This window comes from Manacus candei, unplaced genomic scaffold (genome assembly GCF_025592945.1).
Source record: "Manacus candei isolate 608988 ecotype Guabito, Panama unplaced genomic scaffold, ASM2559294v1 h1tg000070l, whole genome shotgun sequence".
Lineage (NCBI taxonomy): Eukaryota > Metazoa > Chordata > Aves > Passeriformes > Pipridae > Manacus > Manacus candei.
This window is the reverse complement of record NW_026138118.1, coordinates 883,615-903,282: the sequence shown is the minus strand read 5'-3', so window position 1 is coordinate 903,282 and position 19,668 is coordinate 883,615. Positions and strand designations below refer to the sequence as shown.

At 48.0% G+C, this 19,668-nt stretch overlaps 2 protein-coding genes across 3 annotated transcripts; both read left to right on the top strand.

The window, feature by feature from the left end:
- The first annotated feature begins 944 nt into the window (after positions 1-944).
- On the top strand, positions 945-6,425 carry IFNLR1 (interferon lambda receptor 1). Its single transcript, XM_051807291.1, has 7 exons — positions 945-1,228; positions 1,689-1,812; positions 2,052-2,233; positions 2,573-2,715; positions 3,203-3,359; positions 3,856-3,974; positions 4,170-6,425. The coding sequence occupies exons 1-7, from the start codon at positions 1,132-1,134 to the stop codon at positions 5,097-5,099; spliced, it is 1,752 nt and encodes a 583-aa protein (XP_051663251.1). The 5' UTR covers positions 945-1,131; the 3' UTR covers positions 5,100-6,425.
- A 2,282-nt stretch (positions 6,426-8,707) lies between these two features.
- Positions 8,708-15,984, top strand: IL22RA1 (interleukin 22 receptor subunit alpha 1). Of its 2 annotated transcripts, XM_051807288.1 has the most exons (8): positions 8,729-8,863; positions 9,527-9,657; positions 11,202-11,334; positions 11,660-11,841; positions 13,043-13,227; positions 13,675-13,810; positions 14,013-14,134; positions 14,466-15,984. In XM_051807288.1, exons 2-8 carry the CDS (start codon positions 9,552-9,554, stop codon positions 15,441-15,443), a joined length of 1,842 nt encoding a protein of 613 aa, XP_051663248.1. In that variant the 5' UTR covers positions 8,729-8,863; positions 9,527-9,551; the 3' UTR covers positions 15,444-15,984. The 2 variants fall into 2 exon arrangements, with proteins under 2 accessions (XP_051663249.1, XP_051663248.1); XM_051807289.1 differs by lacking the exon at positions 9,527-9,657 and having other exon boundaries at positions 8,708-8,863; positions 14,466-15,979.
- The last annotated feature ends 3,684 nt before the right edge of the window (positions 15,985-19,668 follow it).

Sequence of the window (19,668 nt, the reverse complement as noted above, 5' to 3'; positions counted from 1 at the left end):
CCTTTTCCCTAAGCTGTAACTTCATTGACTCATTCCCTTTCCTCATGGCACAGGCCTGGAGGTGACTGTGATGGGAAAGCAGGAGAGCAGATGTGCCAAACAGCAGCACAATCGATCCAGGGATTTCCCCCTTCTCTCCCTGTGCACAGGATGCAGTGGCACAGCCATTCCAAGCACATCCCCCTGGGCATTGCACTTGTAACGTGGCTGAGCCGGGATATTTCCTGATTTTCTGAAACACACAGAACAAAACTGCTGCTCCTTGGCTTTGCTTCAGGAAGAACTGTGAGGGTGTGGGACACAGCAGCAACTTAGGAACCAGGCTGTGCCCCAGGAGAGCTCTGGAGTTGAAAGGAACCGTGTTGTGAGGACACAAACACCTTGAGAGTCTTGTGGCTGCAAATTCCAAGGCCAACAGCCAGTGTGCCCATGGATCTGGGAGCACAGGGGCCAAGCATGACCCATGTGCTGGCTCAGCCCTGGCAGCTGGCCCTGATCCTCAGGGAGCTTTTTGGTCTCCTGACAAATAACTGGTAACCAAGGTATAGGGAAGTTGCAGCACTCGCATTCAGGAAACACACAGGATTTGGCAGATGGATCCACGTCCTTTCACCTGCCCACAGTGGGAAGGGGCAGATCCCTGTCCCACCTCTGCACCTCACCCCTGCTTCTGGAAAGTGGAGTGATTCCCTGACTCCTGAAAAACGTGATGGTGACAGAAATAAAGAGAAAATCCTCGATCTCCTGTGAACAGCAGGCTATCAGAGCACCCCACCCTTCCGGTTTTTATTGGTGGTGGTTATAAATAGATTCCTCCAGCAGTGAAACCTCAGTTGATTTCTATTAATATTTCACAGCCACGCAGGTACATTCCAAAGGTCTGATTTTTAACGAGGTTGGGCTGGGCTTCCTCTGCACTCCACAGCCTGCGCCGAGGTGCACTGGAGGGCGTAGTACTGCAACCTTTCACGCCTCCTTTCCCCAAAATTCCTCTCCCACGGGCTCCTTGCCCGGTCCAACGTGCAGGGCTGTGCTTGGCTGCACCGGGAAGGGAGGGTGTGCGCCTGGGTGCGGGGCATTAACTCCAGCATCCCCTGGATTCATACAGCTTCAGCCAAGGAAAACAGAGCCATGAAAAGGTGTCAAGGGAAGGAAGAGGTGACCAGCGGGATGTTCTCCTGGAGGGTCAGAGTCCTGATGGCTCTGTGCTTCCTGCACCGGGCTGGAGGTACCTCTTTGTTACTTTTCCTTTCACAACGTGGCTTTGCTTGTAGGAGGAGAGGGAGACACGGGTCAATTTTAAGCAGTTTGAATGGGAATGATTCACACAAAGTGAGTTATTCCACGGCAAAGGCAATTTAAAATCTGTCTGTAGAAGGGGTCTTGTTGAGGGCTAGTGATGGACGTACTGGTCTACCAGGAAAAATAGGTGCCAGGAAAGCCCATGTGGCAGAGCTGGATGCTGCACCTCGCTGCATTCCCGGCAGGATCTGCCTGGTAGCATGTTTTATAAGAAATGAGGGAAAAAAAATTACTATATCACACCTGCTTCCATAGCCAATTTCCAGTTTTAAATGAACTGAGCTGCTCTGCCTTGAATTTTGACACCACCTCAATCAAAACCAAGTGATATTTCCTATCCCCAAAGATATTTTTAAATAATCCACATGATTTTCCCTTTTGATCAGGTCATGTTCGACTTCTCCCTCCTCAGAATGTTACACTACTGTCAAAGGATTTTGAAATGATTGTGACATGGGCTCCAGGAGAAGGGTCTCCCCAAGATGTGACATATACTGTGAGTTATGAAAGGTAATTCTGATTGAAGGTGTGGCACAGGGCAAACAACTGTGCAACTCTATTAATCAATGTCATAATGATCAGTGACCTTTCAGCAAAAACCAAACGTTATCCACGTTGAAAGTGCTCCAAACCCCGAGCAAGATTTGGGACCCATCCTCCAAAACACTCCCTTCTCTTGCTGCACAAGTTATAGCAAAACAACACGTTTAATATTATGGCAATTATGGTGTGGTTGTTTCTTCTTTCAGCAAGGATCACGAGGGCAAATGGCTGGAGGTTCCTCATTGCAGCAACATTCCCACAACCTCTTGCATTCTGACTTGTGAGCCTTCAAACATCTACGCCGAGGTCCGGGCTCGAGTGAGGGCTGTTTCAGGCCGACTCCAGTCACGCTGGGTGAAATCCCGGTTCAAGGATTACTATTCAGCAGGTGAGTCTGTCAGGTTCCAGCCTGGATGGAGGGACATCCCAGCAACAGTGTTGCCTGAGCAAATGAGCAGCTCACACACCACAGAAACAGAAATCAGGAGCTCTGTGGAGCACAAACTGCAACGAGCCCTGATGGGTTGAAAATTAAATCTGCGGCAAGAGTTGTCAGAAGTTGTTCATCGGAGCTCCAGGTGAACAAACTGGCTTCAAGCTTTCCATATACCAGCAGGGGGATGTGGGGTAAAAAAGGTGTTCCTTTGCCTCCCTCCCAGTGTGGATCAGTCACAGAAAGGTAAGACCCAGGCAAACACCATTCTCATGTCTGGTTGCTCCGTTGCAGTGGAACTGGCTCCCCCCGTGCTCATCCTGAAGGTCAAGGAGAATTTAATCCATGTGAGTGCCTCCTTCCCTTTGCCCACCTGTGTGGAGAAGCTCACCTGGAAGTACGAACTGAACTACTGGAAAGCTGGATCTGAAGACAAGGTCAGTAAAAGTGGCTCTTCTTGGGGGGAAAGGAGGAACAATGGCCAGCTTGAGCTGAAACAGCTTCAAATTTCTGCATCCAGGGCCTGGGGAAAAGGGACTGGCCAAACCAGAGTTAAACCAAAGCCAGAGGAAAAAAGTAGATGTGAGTGTGTTGTGTGTGTTGTGTGTGTGTGCCTCCTTATTTTATTGTCAGTGCCCCATTTTTATCAGGAAGGGGATGCTACACTACAGTCAATATCTGAGGTTTAAAACAACCAGGTCAGCATTCCCTGGCAGAACAGAGCACAGCACAGCACAGCTGGAAATCCCACCCTGGGATCCATAGCCCTGGGAGAGATCCTTGCTTGGAGTGTCTCTCCATGCACCTCCCAACCCCTGAAGCCACACAACGTAACAAAGGGAATCATGGGCTGAAATGGTAGAGAAACACCACCCAAATAGTGAAAGAACCATCTCTCCAATCCTCTGTTTTGTTTCCAAACAGAAGAAATACGAAGATAAATTCAGGAGGGACACAGTGACTATTAACACCACTGCACTCAGAGGCAACTACTGCTTTAGTGCCAGATCTATCTACGAAAGCTACCCCACAAAATACAGCGAATTCTCCCCACCAGTGTGTGTGCCATTAAACCACAAAGGTATGTGGACCTTTTTCTGGTCCTTCCCAGAAAAGGATGTGGTGGGACATCGAGTGGGATTAGGCCAAGTCAAAGATTTCCACCAAAACTAGCTCTTCAAAAACAACAACAATGGGCTTCCTGTTAAAGGGTTGGATTTTCTAGTGAACTGTTCCTGCTTTCTGGAGAAACATTTTCACTTAAAAAAGCCAACCCTGAAATGTTTGCTGAACGTCCTGAATATTGTTGTGCTCTTGAGGGAAATTTGGGGAAAAATATGTGAATAAAGCTTCATGTTTTCCCCGATCCAAGTAAAGCATTGGCTGGTATGAACATTCCTTTGTGGCCATGACTTAGAGTCTGATCTTAGGCAGGTCTGTTCTCCTTCCTCTGCATTTGCAAAACACAGATCTTGAGCCCACCATTTTTTGAGATTTCTGAAAGAACAGCTGAATATAAAGCCCACAATTGCTACAAAACCAGCACTGACAGGAGATTATTTTTTCTTCTTCACCAGTGAAGTTCCCACTTCCTGCCACGATCCCTGTGTTTGTCCTCCCCATCTTCCTGATTGGTGCCTTCATCCTCTGCTTTTTGAAACAAGATGCCAAGCAAAGGAAGATGCCTCAGGCTCTGGTATGGCCCAGATTCTGGGGTCCCCTCCTGACTCAAAGTCTTGCTGGTTTTCAGAGGGGAACTGGGGAGGAGTGGGGGGGTTCTGCATGTCTCAGTTTTATGTTTATAAGTCCCATTTTAAGTAGGCTTTCCTGTATCCAAACTTTTATTTTAAAAGCATCACTAACTGACTGTCTCCCTCCTTTTCCCTGGCAGGATTTCCGTCGCTTCCAAGCTGCTGGAGCAGCCTTTCCCTCCGAGCTCAGTGAGAAGGAATTCTGCAGTGATGATCTGACCTGCACAGAGAAGCCAAGGGCACAAAGGAAGACAGGCAGAGCCTTAGCAAGGAACAACCTACCACAGGTGGCTTCTTTCCTATCACCATCACCATCATCATCATCAGATGAGGAGGAGGAGGAGGAGGAGGAGGAGGAGGAAGAAGACAGCGGTACTTTCATCCCATACAACCAAGTGACTCGCTTTCCAAAGAGACATCTCAACTGCCAACTACCCCAAGCAGTTCAGGGGAAAACAAGCTTGGATTCAGGAACTGGAGGTCTCTCTGTGGACAGTGAATCTCTGCTTGACCTCAATACCTCGGGTTTCTCCTCCTTCCCAGAGAGAAAGGACGGGGTGGACCCCTCGGGATCCCAAGCAAATGAGGAGGCATCCCTTTCTCACAGTTCCTCTTTGAGGACAATATCCCTCACTGAGGTGAGATTCCCAGGCTTCAGTGAACAGCACGAGGCAGACAGGGGTGAGAGCCTGGGAATGACCCTCCCTCATCCACTGAAGGAGGGGGTTTGTGCCCAAGGCCCTCCCGGTGAGCACCACCCGCAGCAGGAGGGTCATCCCTTCACCAGGGATCACCAGAAATCAATCACTGATCTGCACGGCCAGATCCACGGGATATCCCAGCTCGGGAAGGATCCCAACATCCAGCTGCTCATCCCCTTACACACTCTGCAGGTGGCAGCAGATGAAGGGATCTCGAGTGACTGTGACAGTGACAGTTCTACCGAGGGGACACCTCCCACATCCACGGTGCTGAGTGACACCTTTGGACCTTCAAACACGGGGGACAAATATGATCCAAAGTTTCAATTCAAAGGCTACAGCCATGCACATTACTTGGGAAGGACCTAGAGCACCCAGAGTGCCTGGAAAATGCTGGAGAGCTCCAGATATCCAGGCAAGGAGACCTGAACAAGGACAAATATCTTGAGAGTGACGCTGGTTTTTTATTTATTCACTTCGAGTTTTCTCTGCTGATGTCTGGCCTATCAAGGCATATGACTTTAGGGACACAGAAGGTGTAATTAATTTCCCAGTAACCTCTGTACACTGTCCCAATGTACTGTGATAAGGTGCTCAGGCTCTGATTAGAGCCAGGGGTGAGTCAGGCAGAGGTATCTCGGGAGGTTTCACACAGCAAACAGGCACTGCCTCCTGTTCACCCAAAACTTCAGAGCAAGGGAGCTGCTACATGTGAGTTATGAAAGGCAAAACCACAACCTAGACTCGTGTGGAACCATCAGCTGGGCCCTGAAAACACAGTGTTGTGCCTGCACGTTGATTTGGAGGAGATTTTAAACTGTTTACGTCACATTTGCTCCTCCCCAGCTGCAGAACTGCACCTCTGCTGGGCTGGGAGCACCTTACAGAGACAGTCAGCAACATCTGGTTTTTGTGGGATGGAAAGTTCTCTACCTCAGCCTAAAAAGATCACCTTCTGTGTTCCAACAGAGGGAGAAATATGCAGCATGTTTGTTTATTTATTTTTTTTATATGAATATACTTACAGAAGCTGAAACTCCTCCTGCTGTGCAGAGTGTCTGAGAGCAATAATATTTTGATATTTTTATATATAACTCCATGTGTGTGTGTTTTTGTGTCCCAGAGCTACAAAGGGTGACTGCAGCTTATCCTGAAAAATATTACATTTTAAGACAGGACCCCACCTGGGCCTTCCTAATGCTTTGGTTGGAGTAGAATCCTATGAGACTTCCCAGACAGGCCATCCTGGGAACTGAAAAACCAGGACTGTGACCCTCTCTCTGAACAAGGAATCACGGAGTGGTTTGGTTTGGATTGGAAGTGACCTGAAAGCTCATTTCATTCCAGTCCCCTGCCATGGGCAGGGACACCTTCCACTAGCCCAGGTTGCTCCAACCTGGCCTTGGACACTCCCAGGGATGGGGCAGCCACAGCTTCTCTGGGCAACCTGTGCCAGGGCCTCCCCACCCTCACAGGGAACAATTTCTTCCTTATATCTAATCTAGATCTCCCCTCTGTCAGTTTAAAGCCATTATCCTTTGTCCTGTCACTATGTGCCCTTGTAAAAAGTCTTTTTACACTGAAGTATAAAGAGAGAGCCTTTGTGTGGAGGACACACTGAAAAGCAAAGCCTTAAAAGAAAGAGGGAAACACCCCCCAGCCATTTTCTGCATTCAGGAAGAGTTGTCTCAGATGAGGGAAGGGTGTTGATGGAGGGTATTAAAGCTGAAATCTTTAGAGAATCAGGAGAACAATATTTGAAAGGGGGAGGGGGTGATAGGAGGGTTTGGGAAGGGTTTTGAAGCAAGATGTGCTAATTAAGGGTCTGAATTAAAGTGGGAGGTTGGAGAAAGGACCCATCAACTAGAATTATCCTTTTTTTTCTTGCCTGTCCTCTGCAAAGTGTCCTTTGGTACATCCTGCATTGTAATCCCTCCAGTTCATTTAGAAAGATACAGGTGATACAAAGTAATCACCACCCAATTTCTTGTGCAATCAAGGAAAAACCCCCAGGCTTTGAGTTACAGGAAGCTCTGGAGTTGTGTAACCTCTACAAAATTATTTTGACATGTCACAGCTCTGCAAACAGGGCCTGGGATCAGTTCTTTGTCTTTCCAGGGAGCTGAGGGACAGGCTGCAGGGCCAGGTGAGCTGCACGGGGGGAGGTAGCATCCCACTCCTCCACGTTTTCTTTCAGCAGGGCCTGAGACCTGTTTTCCACTGCAAAAGGGTCAGTCACAGCCAGAGAACATGTAGCAGTCACCAGGTTTGCTGCAGCCCCCCCCCCCGACTGTGAGGGAGCTGAAAGTTTGAGGAGGTTTGGAAGTTCGAAGCCAAGTGCTTAATTTCAAACTTGAAAGTAGAGATTTGGAAACCTTCAGGCACCTAAAGATTCAGGGAGGTGCTTCCTGGGCTGTTCAGAAGGTGGCATCTCGCTAGAAATAAGGGCAGGAATGAAGCTGGAAGTTATATTCTCAAAACTAAAGTCTCAGGTACAATCCAAGGTCCCTCATCCCTGCCCTGTCACACAGCAGAGGCACAAGGTAGTGACGTGAGTGAAGGAAAAAAGTGGAAATACTTTAGCAGGTCATTCAGGGAACACCCTAAGGAAGAGTTATACTTAACTAGATGTGGGCCACGCTGGTGGATAGGTGTGTCTTGTTTAACACACCTGTGAGGCTTCTGCCTTTGTCCAGGTGAGGTGAGAAAGACAAAATGCCCAGTGGTGCATCATGGCATGGTTGGAGCCCTGGTAACACCCCAGCAGAGCAGGGAACAGAAAGAGCTTCAGCAACAGACAATCTACGAGGTAAAGAGGGAAGCAGAGGGGGTAGTTGGGATTTGTGGAACTTTGGTGAAACTTGACCTTTATTCAGTGGTCCAGTTAGTCCTGGGCAAAGCTGAGGGCTGAGGACAGGACCCCCAGCTGTGAAGAGGGGATAAGATAAAGCAGAGGAATGAGCCACAGAGGTTATCCAGTTTTTGAAAAAGGAATAGCTACGCTATAAACAGTCAAAAGCAGTGGCTCAGGGAGTGTCCTAAGCCTCAAATACAGGCTGCATGTGTGAAGCCTTCTCCTCTTGGGATATCTTGGGTAAAATAAGCAGCATGCAGAGGTACCAGTTCTCAAGTGTTCTATGCACCTGGTGGTTCTAAACCTGCATCTCCTGGAGATTTCAGTTTTGATGGAAGAAGGAAATGTCTCTCCCTCTTCTGAGAAAAACCTGAACATGTAATTTAATAACACCTTAAATAACTGAGCAGGCTATGGAAAAGGAACTATATCTCACAAACTCCCAGTTCTTACCACCAGGCATTCAGGATATCCCGAAAAGAGCCCTAAATTGTAAACAGACACAAAAATAAACTGTAGGTCTGCAGTGGCCCCTGCACAAAGCATGTGCTCCTCCCGTGGAAAGGCCACCTCCTTTCTACCTCCTTCCTATGTCAGGTGAGAGAACTTCTGCACCCACTTGGCAGGGCAGAGCAGGGCAGAGCTGAGGAGCTGCCAAGGCTGCAGCAGGGCACGTGCTGGTCATTTGGTTCCCATCCAAGGTCAGCGTGAAGAGTGTAAAAACAAAGTGATCTGGCTGACTTTCACTTTGAGAAAGTATTCAAGGGTTTTTCTTGAGGAAATAGGTGTATTACTTGCAGCAGGCATTAAAGCCAACCAGGTGCACCAGCACTAAGTTTTAATTTCTAGAGTTTCAACAAGCCCAAGTCGCCCGACCAGAAAAGCCAGGCTCAAACCCCAGAAACCTCAGGGAGGGCTTTCGGGCAGGAAGCTCTCAGCAAAAAGGTATTTGGCTCTTTTTCAAGATTTGAGGGACTTTCTGAGCCTCTGGCTCGTGCACCTTTGTACAGTCAGGTGGGGAGAGGTGCTCCCGTCGTGGCTCCCGCGCTCCCTCACACATGCGCACGGCTCCGGGAGCTCAGATCCCAGGGGAGGCGGGATAGGAGCTCTGCAGCCTGTTACTGAGCAACAAATCCAGCCTGGCCTCACAAGAAAGAATTCACCTCTCATGAAAGGTGATTCACCTGCACGCAGGATCAGCCGCCTGCCCTCCCAGCCCAGCCTGCCCAGGGATTCATGAAGCGATTCCTGCTCGTCCTGGCTGGACTTTCAGTGGTCGGTAAGTCCTGACTTCTCCTTTCCTGTCACTAATTGGGGTGTTTCTGTTTGATCCTGTAGTATGGGACATACTTCTATCATGTTTACTGAATTAACACCTAGAGAGTGAGCTGTTGTCTGAGGTTGCATAAAACTTGTTTTCCATGTTGTTCTCTCCTTTTTATAATTCCCATGTGAGTTGAGGTGCTCAGTGCTTGAAGGATTAGTAGGGAGGCAAAAAGATTCTTTCACTTCAAAGCATTTGCCACTGGTGTGTTGCAACCCAAATCCTACAGGAGTAAAGGATATTCCTTGATTTCAGTGGGCTTTGGATCAGTCTCCTTGTGTCTCAAGCAGAGACACAAATGAACAAATAACCCTGGTTTTAAAAGAGGTACAAACAAATAATGTAATCTGAAAATCATAGAATCATCACACAGTGGTTTGGGTACAAAGGGATATTGAAGAACATCCAATTCCACCCCCTGCCATGGACAGGGACACCTTCCACTAGCCCAGGTTGCTCAGAGCTCCATCCAACCTGGCCTTGGACACTTCCAGGGATGGGGCAGCCACAGCTTCTCTGGGCAACCTGTGCCAGGGCCTCCCTACCCTCACAGGGAAGGATTTCTCACTTATATCTAATTTAAATCTACCCTCTAAAAGCCATTTAATCCTACTCCAGATATGGCAAACTCACTCCTGGGATAATGAAGGATAAACTTGCTGTTTCCAAACTCCAGCTTGTCATTATCTGCTCCTGTCTGTGCTCCTACATCGCAGGGAAGGCGCCTTCAGAAACTCCTAGAACAGAAGGTCTGTCACCGTGAAATATCCTGGTTTTCCCCTGCCCACACTTGACTGTGCTTGTGTTACACTGCTTTGCATAACTGTTTTAGTGTGGATAAATGTGGGAAGACAGAGATTTCCTACTCCTGATATGATCAGGGTATTGGTGACTCAGTTTTCAATGTTCTCAGACAGGGAAACCCACCCACCCACCCCCTTCCTACAGCAGGACAGGGGTGCTGAGCCTTGAGGGAGCAGAGGCAGGTGTTGAAATCTGGGCAAAAGCTGGACTAGATTTCAGTCCATTCCTGTGTCATTTCCCTGCCCAAATGCCACACACAGCCCTGAGGATGGATCTGTGCCTTTCTGCCTGGCTGTCCTCCCCTGCAGCCAGCTGGTTTAGCTGCTGGCACTCAGCTCTGCTCCAGGGAGGCAGCAGGAGGGAAAGCTTGGAGCAGGATCTGGATGTGACTTAGCCTCTGCTCCTCCACAGCTGCTCAATGGGATCTTGTCCAAGTCACCCTCATCCTGTCCTCAGTTTTCCCTCCCTACTTTCACTTGCTCACCCCCTTTTCTAACGAGGGATCTCATTCATTTTGAGCACCATGGTGGGACTGATCACTCTCAGCAAGCACAGGCTGAAGCCCACCCATGTTCCAGGTGTTTATCAACACCACAAACTGCATTGAGTAATGTATAAATGATCTCCCTTTGAGGATCTGTCTATAAATTGAATTTACGGAGCTTACAAGTCCTGAAGGTTGCCCTGCAATTTAGAACCCTGTGACTCAGCCTTGGGAAATTTTGCAGTGTTTATTCTCACAGCAGGAGACAAAAGTCTGTAGGACATTTCTGCAGCACCTGCTCAGAGGGACTATGGTTGTGTCCTGCTCTACAGGGCCACATTTGTCAGGGACAGGTGACATCCCTGCTCACCAGAGCCAGAGCCCACCCTCTGTGGGGCAGAGGAGCTTGGGGAGCAGGGAGCTGGGTGAGTTGTTTGCTTTCAGCCTGGCACACCCAGATCAGAGTCCAGACATCGGGTCCCTGCGTGTCACTCCACAGATAGACCCAATAAAACACGGAGCAGGAGAGGTCAACGGCAGCCACATCTTCAGGGATGTGAAACTGAGCTCTGCAGGCCACTTCCCTGAGTAGGGGCAGAAAGCAGAGGCACTCATAGACATGATTCTGGGCTTGAAAACAGATTATTATTCTTATTTTACCGTTATTCTTATTTTAGCGGTTTTGTTTTAACTGCTTTAAAAGAAACTTGACAAGAAATTCAAGGATTCTCTCTCTGGCTTGAGTTTTTGAGGCCTTTCTGTGTAACTTCCTGCCTTACATTTCTTTGGAATGAGTCAACAATCTGCAAGGTTGTGTGCAGGTGATGTGTGCAGGGTTTGAAGTCTTGTTCTGCTCAAGCTTCTGCTTTGCAGCCCAGCTCTAGCAAAATATCAGGAAGTGGCATCCCTGATATTTCTGTTCACTAAACAGCACCAGACCCACGTTCATCTGAGGGCTGAGATGCCAGAATATGCTTTTTAATACCAGTTTCTTTGCTCCTCCAGGTATTGTGAGTACAGGGAGATCACCATGTCTGAAACGTGCAATGTTTTCTTCCACAAACTTTGAGAACATCCTGACCTGGGAAACAGAAGCAGATATCCCCCCTGGCACTGTATTTGAGGTCCAGTACAAACAGTATGTGAAGTTTGCTTCTTTTGGGGAGCTGTGCTGTTCTTAGGGAGAGAGAGAAGGGCCAGCAAACAAAAGCTGGTTTTGCTGTTTTACTGTTACGGAAATGGCTCTGCTTGGAGAAGAGCTCAGTGAAGGACAGGATTATTCAAAGTGGTACATGATGCTCAGTTAGGCAAATATTTTACAGCTTGGGTTGCCAACTTCACTCAATAACTGAGCTATTCTTTGCCTTCAGCAACTTCCTCCTCTATTCCTCCGGTCGTGTCCTACCAAACAAACTAAAAGCTTCTTGGTTTGTTTGTTTGGTTTTTTTTTTAAAAAAACTCAGGTATGGAGAAAAATCCTGGCTCCCCAAGGCCGAGTGCCAGAGTATCACCCAGCACTTCTGCAACCTCACTGGTGAGACAGAGAACTTCACAGAGCATTACTACGCCCGGGTGAGGGCGACGGGCTGGAGCGGCTGCTCCTCCGGCTGGGTGCGCTCCGAGAGGTTCGAGCCCAGGAAAGAGAGTAAGTACCCAGCCCAAAGCCCCCAAATCCCACTTCCTGGGGAGCCAGCCCTGCTCTCACTGTTGTTTAGGGCAGCACCTCCCCAGATTTCAGTGTTGGAGGGCTCCTGTGCTTGCTAAGGGAGGGAGAGAAGGCCTGTAGGTTTGGTGTCGGGGCAAGGAGGGAAATGAGCAAATGGGCTCATTTGATCCAACATCAAAGTGGGACTACAGGGGAAAAGGAGAAGCCAGGTGGCTCTGATTCTGTGAGTCTCTGACCCCATGACTCTGTGCCCTTGAAGGAAGAGCTGCTATTAAGGCTGATGAGAGGCAGAAGGAAATTAGTAAGACACAACCCAAGGACAGCCAGTAATAAAGTCCCAGGAGCTTTGAAATGTGAGCTCCTGAAAATTGGGATAAGCATCCAGCCCCATGGATACTTCATGTTCCCAACCCTTAAGTGAGCCCTCCTACAGACACACAGCACAGCCTTTGGAAGCATTATTGGCTCTGCAACTAAACTCTTCCCACTGCATATTCACCCAGAATAATTCAAGGTGCCAGCCAATGATTGTGAAGAGCCTTCAGATCTTTGCACCAAAAGAGCCACAGGCTGCTTTGGTCATTAAACACTCACTGTCACTGCAGTGTGGGCATCAGACACGAGGTGGTCCTGCCTCCTAGAGCTGCTCTTTGCAGCTTCATGTTTCCAAACTACATGTCCATGAAGGAATCCCACTGCTGCTCTTAGAGCTGCTGCTAGAGCTGGGGTTAAACCTCTGTTTAGTGTTGGGTGTAACGTGTGCCTGTCACAAGGGATAAGTGTAGACACAAAAGACCTGAACTACTCTAAAATCTGGCATAGGCTGGGAATAGGAGTTTTGTCTGAGTGCCCTGTGGTGGGATTTCACACCATCACACACGGGGGAGGATGTCCCTGGGAGGGACGGGGAGTGGAATCACTGAGAACAGGGTCCTAAGGAAAAGCCTGGGGCAGGAACTCCTAGGAACAAACACTGGCTGAGTGTGGCAGAACCCCACAGCACCTGTGTCTCCAGTTGCCTGACTTTTCCCATGCTCATACAGCTCAAACCCTTGTTGTGCACGAGCAGAAGGAATAATTTCAGTGAGTCTGGGGGGGGGGAGTGTGGTGTATTTAAGATGATCTGATAATTATCAGCTTTACCCTTCACAGCTGACAGTGCCTGTTGTGTCTTTCCCAGCTGTTATAGGAGCACCACAAGTGGAGTACATTCCCCATGTACGGTCCATAAAGTTTCTCATCCGGCCCCCCTACACTCCCCTGAGGGGGGAGGACAACCATCAGCTCACCGTGGAGGACATTTACAGCAAATTTGGGGCTGTTGGTTATCACCTGACAATATTCAACCAAAGGACGCACCAGCAGGTAAAGCACAACCTCAGGCACCGGCCTGTGATTCTGTAAATCACATTTTGGGTAAGATGGAGAAGGATCTCAGAGCTTACACACGATGGAGGAGATTTCTGATGGGACAGGGAAAGTCTCGGAGTCTTTGACTCTCAGCAGACAACAAGAACTTTAAGCGTTCCTCTTAAATTCTGGAAAAGAAACTGGAGTTTCTGAGGGTACTGTGACTAAAAAGATGACTTAATTAGTTCAAGTCTCGAGAAACTGAAATGCAAAATTAAAAAGAGCAACAACAGAAAGCAAAGTGATGGAAATATTTAGAATTCCATACGTACAGAATAATTATAGCACTAAAACACCTTATCAAGTAAAATAATATTTTATGCTGAATTTTGCAATCTGATTTGAAGAAAATGTAGCATTTAATCTTTCTAAAATACAGATTTTACCTTTGTTTTCAAACAGCGGACAAAGAATGAGCACAACAAAGAATTTGAAGTTTCCGACTTGGACCCAGACACGGAATATAATGGAACAGTTTATATGTATCTCCTCCAGAAAAGCAGCAAATCTCAAGTGTTTTGGGTTAAAACACTAGAAGGTGAGGCTGTTCACTCTGCTGATTGAAAAGTCCAGCTGGGATACTGGCTACACAAAATACACTGATTTTCACCAACGAACACCAACTTAAATAATTTAAAAATTAAGTGCTATGAGACGAAACCTCTAACATCATTTAGCTAATCTGGTGCAGCTTTTCTAATCCAACCCTCTTTCCACTTGTTCTCTTCCCCACTAACCAGACAAGACGTGGGTTCTCTACAGTCTGGTGGCCCTGGGATTCTGTGCTGGGCTGGTGTTTGCTGCTGCTGGTTACGTGATCTACAAATACGTCAAACAACACAGTGCCCAGCCCATGGCTCTGGTGAGTGTCCATCAGTCCCTGCAGCAGAGCTTTAAGATCATAAAATCCCACAATAGCTTGGGTTGGGAGGGACCTGAAAGATCAGGGATTCTCACTTATCCTTCACCTCCCACACTGAGTGCTGGGTCTTCACGTGAGATGAGCTTAAGGGATAATAAAGTATAATAATAAAATAAAAGGTTATTTCCACACTGTGCATAAGTTACTGGCTCTGTGTTTGTTACTGGCTCTTACTGACACTTCTCCAAGGAAAATTTTAAAGAATCAAAAGCAAACCTTCAAGTTTACAGCTTCTTGTTAATAACTCCTGCTTGTTTGTCTACTCCAACAGGACTTCAGAGGGATTTCATCGTTCCAGCCTCTCACACTGACAGTGGAGCACATCATAAAGCCCATTAGTTTATCCAAACCTTCCCTTTTCACCTCTGAAGTGCCGCTGCCTCAGATCAGCCAACAACTGGACCGAGCGCTGGAGCCAGCACAGCCTTCCTGCCCCCCCGAAAGTGGCTATCAGCAACAGGCAGAGGTGCCAACATTCCAGCTGCCCCCTCAGCTGTCCTGCAAGGAAATTGCAGCTCCAACTGGTTACGCTCCTCAAAAAGCCCAGCAAAGCATTCCCGCTGCCACATCCAGCAAAACCCTGCCCCTGACCTACGGGCTGTGTGTGGAAGGCGCAGACCACGGCTACGAGAATTTGCAGCCGGACCAAACGCTTAAGGAAACCTCTCCAGGTCGTTTTGCTGATGGGAAGCTCACGAGCCAGGTGCTGGGAGAGAGCTGCAGCCGCTGGAATTACAAAGAACAGCAGCCAAAGGTGGCGTTGTGGGGGAGCAGGGGCAGAGCAGAGCCAGTGCCCTTCCAGGGGAGCCCTGGGCAAAGGCAGCAGCTGCTGCAGAGTGACAGGGTGGAGAATCCGGAGCGTGTGCCCCAGTTGTCCCTGTCTTTGCTGAAACAAGGAGGATGCTACAGACAACAGGCAGCAGGACTGCCACTGCTCCTGCCTGCAGGGAACGCCGGCACAGACTGTGCTCCAGGGGAGGAACTGTCAGCACCCCTCCTCTCCTCCGTCCGGACTGGTAACCACTCCCCTGGAGAGGACAACACGGAGCAGTGGATGTTGCCAGATCCATTCCCACATCCTGCAAAGCAAATGCAGCTCCCAGAGACTCCAGGCATGGAAATGTTCCCGGCAGCAAAGGGGCTGAGCTGCACAGACACCCTCCCAGGCCGGGGCAGTGGCACTGCTCTCACTGTGTTCTTCAAGGATTTGGAGTTAAAACTGCAGGGGGATGAGGATGGGAACACATAACTTTGTTAGGATGACAACGATGTTAAAATCCAGGTTACGTTTTCTTGCATGAAACGGAAGCAATGCAATAAAAACAGCTAATCCTGGATGGATTGACATGGCACAGGGTTGTCAGACTGTCCCACCGTGGAGATTGGTACCTTTACTGACATAATTACTTCTGGGGTCACTGCAATATTGAGTCTTTTCACTTATTTCTTGCACATTCTTCAAACTTATTATGAGTTGGACTACTTTAAAAGCCGAGTTAAGATTCAGGTTCAAATTCCAGATTCAGTTTACTGAAAATTTAGCAAAATTTACAACAGAAACTGCCTTTGCCCTTTACCAACACCAAAGATCCAGGTCCAAGACATATCCACCCTTTGAAGAAATTCAGGGATGCAAACCTAAAAGAATGAAATGTACCATGGTACAGTAAAAGAATTAAATAGAGATTGGTGGATATATGATTCTTGGAAAACAGTAGGCTACTTCCCTGGAATGGACTTAGTCACTGAACTGGGTAACAGCTCCTGATGCAGCAGTTCTGTGAAACACATCCTTGTCCTGCTGTGCTCTTTCAAGCCTTTAGCACTTGCACAGTCACAAAAGGCAATCTAACTTCTACTTGTTCAGGGGACAGGGGAGGAAATTATTTTTCATGCAGAGGAAGGCAGAGTTCAGCCTGTTGATTTCCACTGCTGTGGTGAAAAAAATGTGTGTGATGACATCAGTTTTAGGGGAGAACTGAAACCATTTATAGGAATAAGCAAGGCTTGAATGGTATGGGGAAGTATTTGCTCAAAGAGCCAGAGGCTGACCAGAGGCAAAACTCAGCTGTTCTCACTCTAAGTGCACTTGGGTGTTTTCTCACTCCAGGGAAACTGAAGCTAAAGGCTGAACTCCTCTTGCTTTGGGGTGGTTTTGCAAATCAACCAAGGCCTTGTGAAGTAAATATTTTTCATTATTCAAGCCAGGATTAAAGGACCAGTCTTAGAAACTTTCCAGGCAAAGATTCAGCTCTGAACTGCAGCAGTAACAACTGACAAAGCACCGTGGCCATGTCGTGTGAGGCCAAAAGGTGCAGGTGTGGTGAGGAGCTGTCATGGCACAGGGTTTGAAAGGTTTAAATATGTGCAGGGTTTGGGTGGAGACCAGAGGGACATTTCCACTCCTCACCCCTCTTCATACCATTCAGTCCCAAAGGGTTTGTGGAATGTCCTTTGATCTCTGTCATGTTCTTTGTGCCCCAAAACACCAACATACAGAGAAACTCTGCAGCTACAGGAGCTGCAGCAGCCCAGCTGTGCTGATTCCAAGGAGTGTGAGACCCCAGGGGTAATATTTTTCCCTACTAGAGGCTTTTAAAGCCAGTGATGCCAATTACCTTATTCAGAGTTGCCTGTGGGCTGCATATCTTGTGTCAACAACATTCCCAGCCACGCTGCTCAGGGAATAATCAAATGCCACAATGTCAACATTTTGGCTTGTGTTGTGAAACATAACCCCCAGCACAGGATCAGTATGGGCAGCCTCGTGTGGAAGAGGGGCCTTGGGAGAGCATTTGAAGATGCTGTTAAAAAATCCATTATTTTCTATTTTAAAAGCCTTTTCAATTCCATCTGCAGACCCCCTGCCACAGGGTCTGGCCATGTCCAGACTGTAATAAATGTATCATCTTGGTGGAGGGGAGATGGAAACTGAGGTGCAGAGAGTCTAGGAATGGGTTTTTAGAATGTCTGTAGGTTCCTAAAGATGCAAAGTGTCCCAGATTTGGGACATCCATCTCTCCCTCAGGAACCTTAAACACCTTCAAGGCTACATTGCCTCTGACTGCACAGAAAGGCTGTGTATGGCAGGAATGATTCCAGCCCCATCCCATCCTGCCTGTTCCACCCTTCCCAGCAGCAGCTGGGATGGTCAGGGATCCCAGGCAGGAGGGAGGCTCTGAGCCATGTCCCAAGGAGGTGACTGACTCCAATATTCCCGATTTCCTGCTCTCATCATGGCTTAGTCAATGTTTATCTTTTAGGCCTTGATCTTCTAAGCAGAAGGACATTGGTTCTTGTCTCATGAGTCACCTCTTCAGTTTTACAGGAAGATCAACCCTTCTAAAACTGTTTCTCTCCAGAAAATCTTGGAAAGAGGTGTTGACGTTATTGAACTTTATTGGAGCTGCACAAGGAATGTGTCATCCATCCCTCATCAACCTGTGCTGACCTCACTGCCTTCAGCTTCCCTGCTGTTCAGAACCAAGCTGATGCCCTTGTTTGTGTCAAACAGCTGCTCCAGGACCTCGTTATCTCTGTCTCCTGTGTATGAACATATTCAGATTAAACCGCAGGATTTCAACACTGTTTCAAAGGTCATCCCATGCCAGCCACCTGTGCCCAGCAACACGCTGTTCCTCAGCTATCCTGGCTTTTCCAGAGAACAGTTCTGATAGCTGCAGATAACAAGCATGGGAGTGCCCTGCCACGAAGGCCGTGGGGATGGCCAGGCAGATGTCCCGCGATGACAGGGGAGCGTGGCAGTCCCAGTTGTCCCAGGGACATCAGAGTGGCAGGTGGCAGCTGCAACCCCGGAGCAAAGCACTGCTCTTTGTCTTCCCAGCTAAATCTGGGAGCTGTCAGTCTCTCCCTCCCAGGCCAGCAGCCCTGCTCAAAGCTTAGCAGGGATCCTCGCCCCGGGGATGAACGAGCTGAGGCTCCTGTTCTCCCTCCCTCCCTGTTCCTTATTTCAGTGTTGGAATGTGCCCTCCCTGCTTGAACACTATGGAAAAGTCACTGATGGTTTTATAACAAGTCCTCTGAGGAAAATCTTCACTCAAGGGACAAATGAAAGCTCCAGATTCTGGAGGCAGAATGAAGCAGAGTTTATAGAATCACAGAATATGCTGAGCTGGAAGGGACCCACAAGGATCATCCAGTCCTACCCCTGCCCTGGGGAGCCTGGGCAATGCCCAACCAGCCTCTGGGGGAAGAACCTTTTCCTGAGATCCACCCTGAGCCTGCCCTGACACAGCTCCAGCCGTTCCCTGGGTCCTGTCCCTGGTCACCAGGGACAAGGGATCAGTGCCTGCTCCTCTCTATAAATGTATCTACAAAAAATAGATTTTTTGTCCTAGTTCTGGCCTGCAAGCATTGCTGTCAGTGATGGGGCAGTGGTGCAGCAGGACTGCAGCAGCTGGATCTCAGTGCTGAGCAGTGGCCTCATACTGCAGAGCATTTAAAATGTCCATGTGTATCTTCTTTCTCCTCAGTCCGAGATAATGAGAGCTGTGAGACATGATTATTAGATGTTTTTGCAAGAAGAAGGTGAAAAAAGTGGTCAGCCTTCATATGAGGAGGGCATAAGGTTCTTCTTAAAGCACACAACAGAGGGTTGATGTGACAAAGATGAATGAAGTTATTAATATTAAGCAGAATAAACAAATAACTACCCATTACTTCTCATAATATAAAATTCAGGAAAGCACTAGAATAATCATGGAACTGTCCAAAACCAATGGAAGAATAATGTTCTTTTTCTTTGACAGCTCAGCTCATACCAAAGCACATTCAGGCCTGCCTGCCCAGTTGTTCCTGTTTATTGCTTTCTTAGGAATGTCTGAAATTCAACCACCAAATAACCTTCCCACCTGGAAGTCCCTGTAGTTCTAATGCTGATCCTGGGTTTCTTCTTTGGCTGGTGAAGCAAACAAGGTTCTTAGAAATGGATCCTACTGATCTGGGCCAGATTTGATGGGGGACTTCATTTCCATAAGGCCTCTGACACCACAAAAAAATATCTCCTGCCTCTCACCTTGCTGGGAAGGGTTTATCCTGAGTGCTGGAATTGCAAGATCATCTCAAATAAATGGGAAAAACAGCACTCTGTTCTGTGACCCCAAACTCTCAGACACCACCATGGGCAGCTGGATACCCAAACTCACCCTCCACTGGGGCACCAAGGCTTCATTTGCCTGTAAAAAGGGAAGTAAAACAGTCACAGCTGACCAAAACATAAGAGCTGCTGTAGCTCCTGGTCTAATTATACACTGACAAGATTTGCCTGGAGTTGCCATTGACTAAAGAGATGCCAAAGTCAATAATTTCACTCTCTTACACAGCAGTGGCAAGGTTAACCCCAGGGAAATCCCTGCAGGGGGTTAAAATACTCATCATTCACTTCAGGTGCTTTGTGAGCCTCTATCCTAAAAGAGCAGAGGATTTTGGAGGCACCTGCCTTCCCTTCCAGCCTT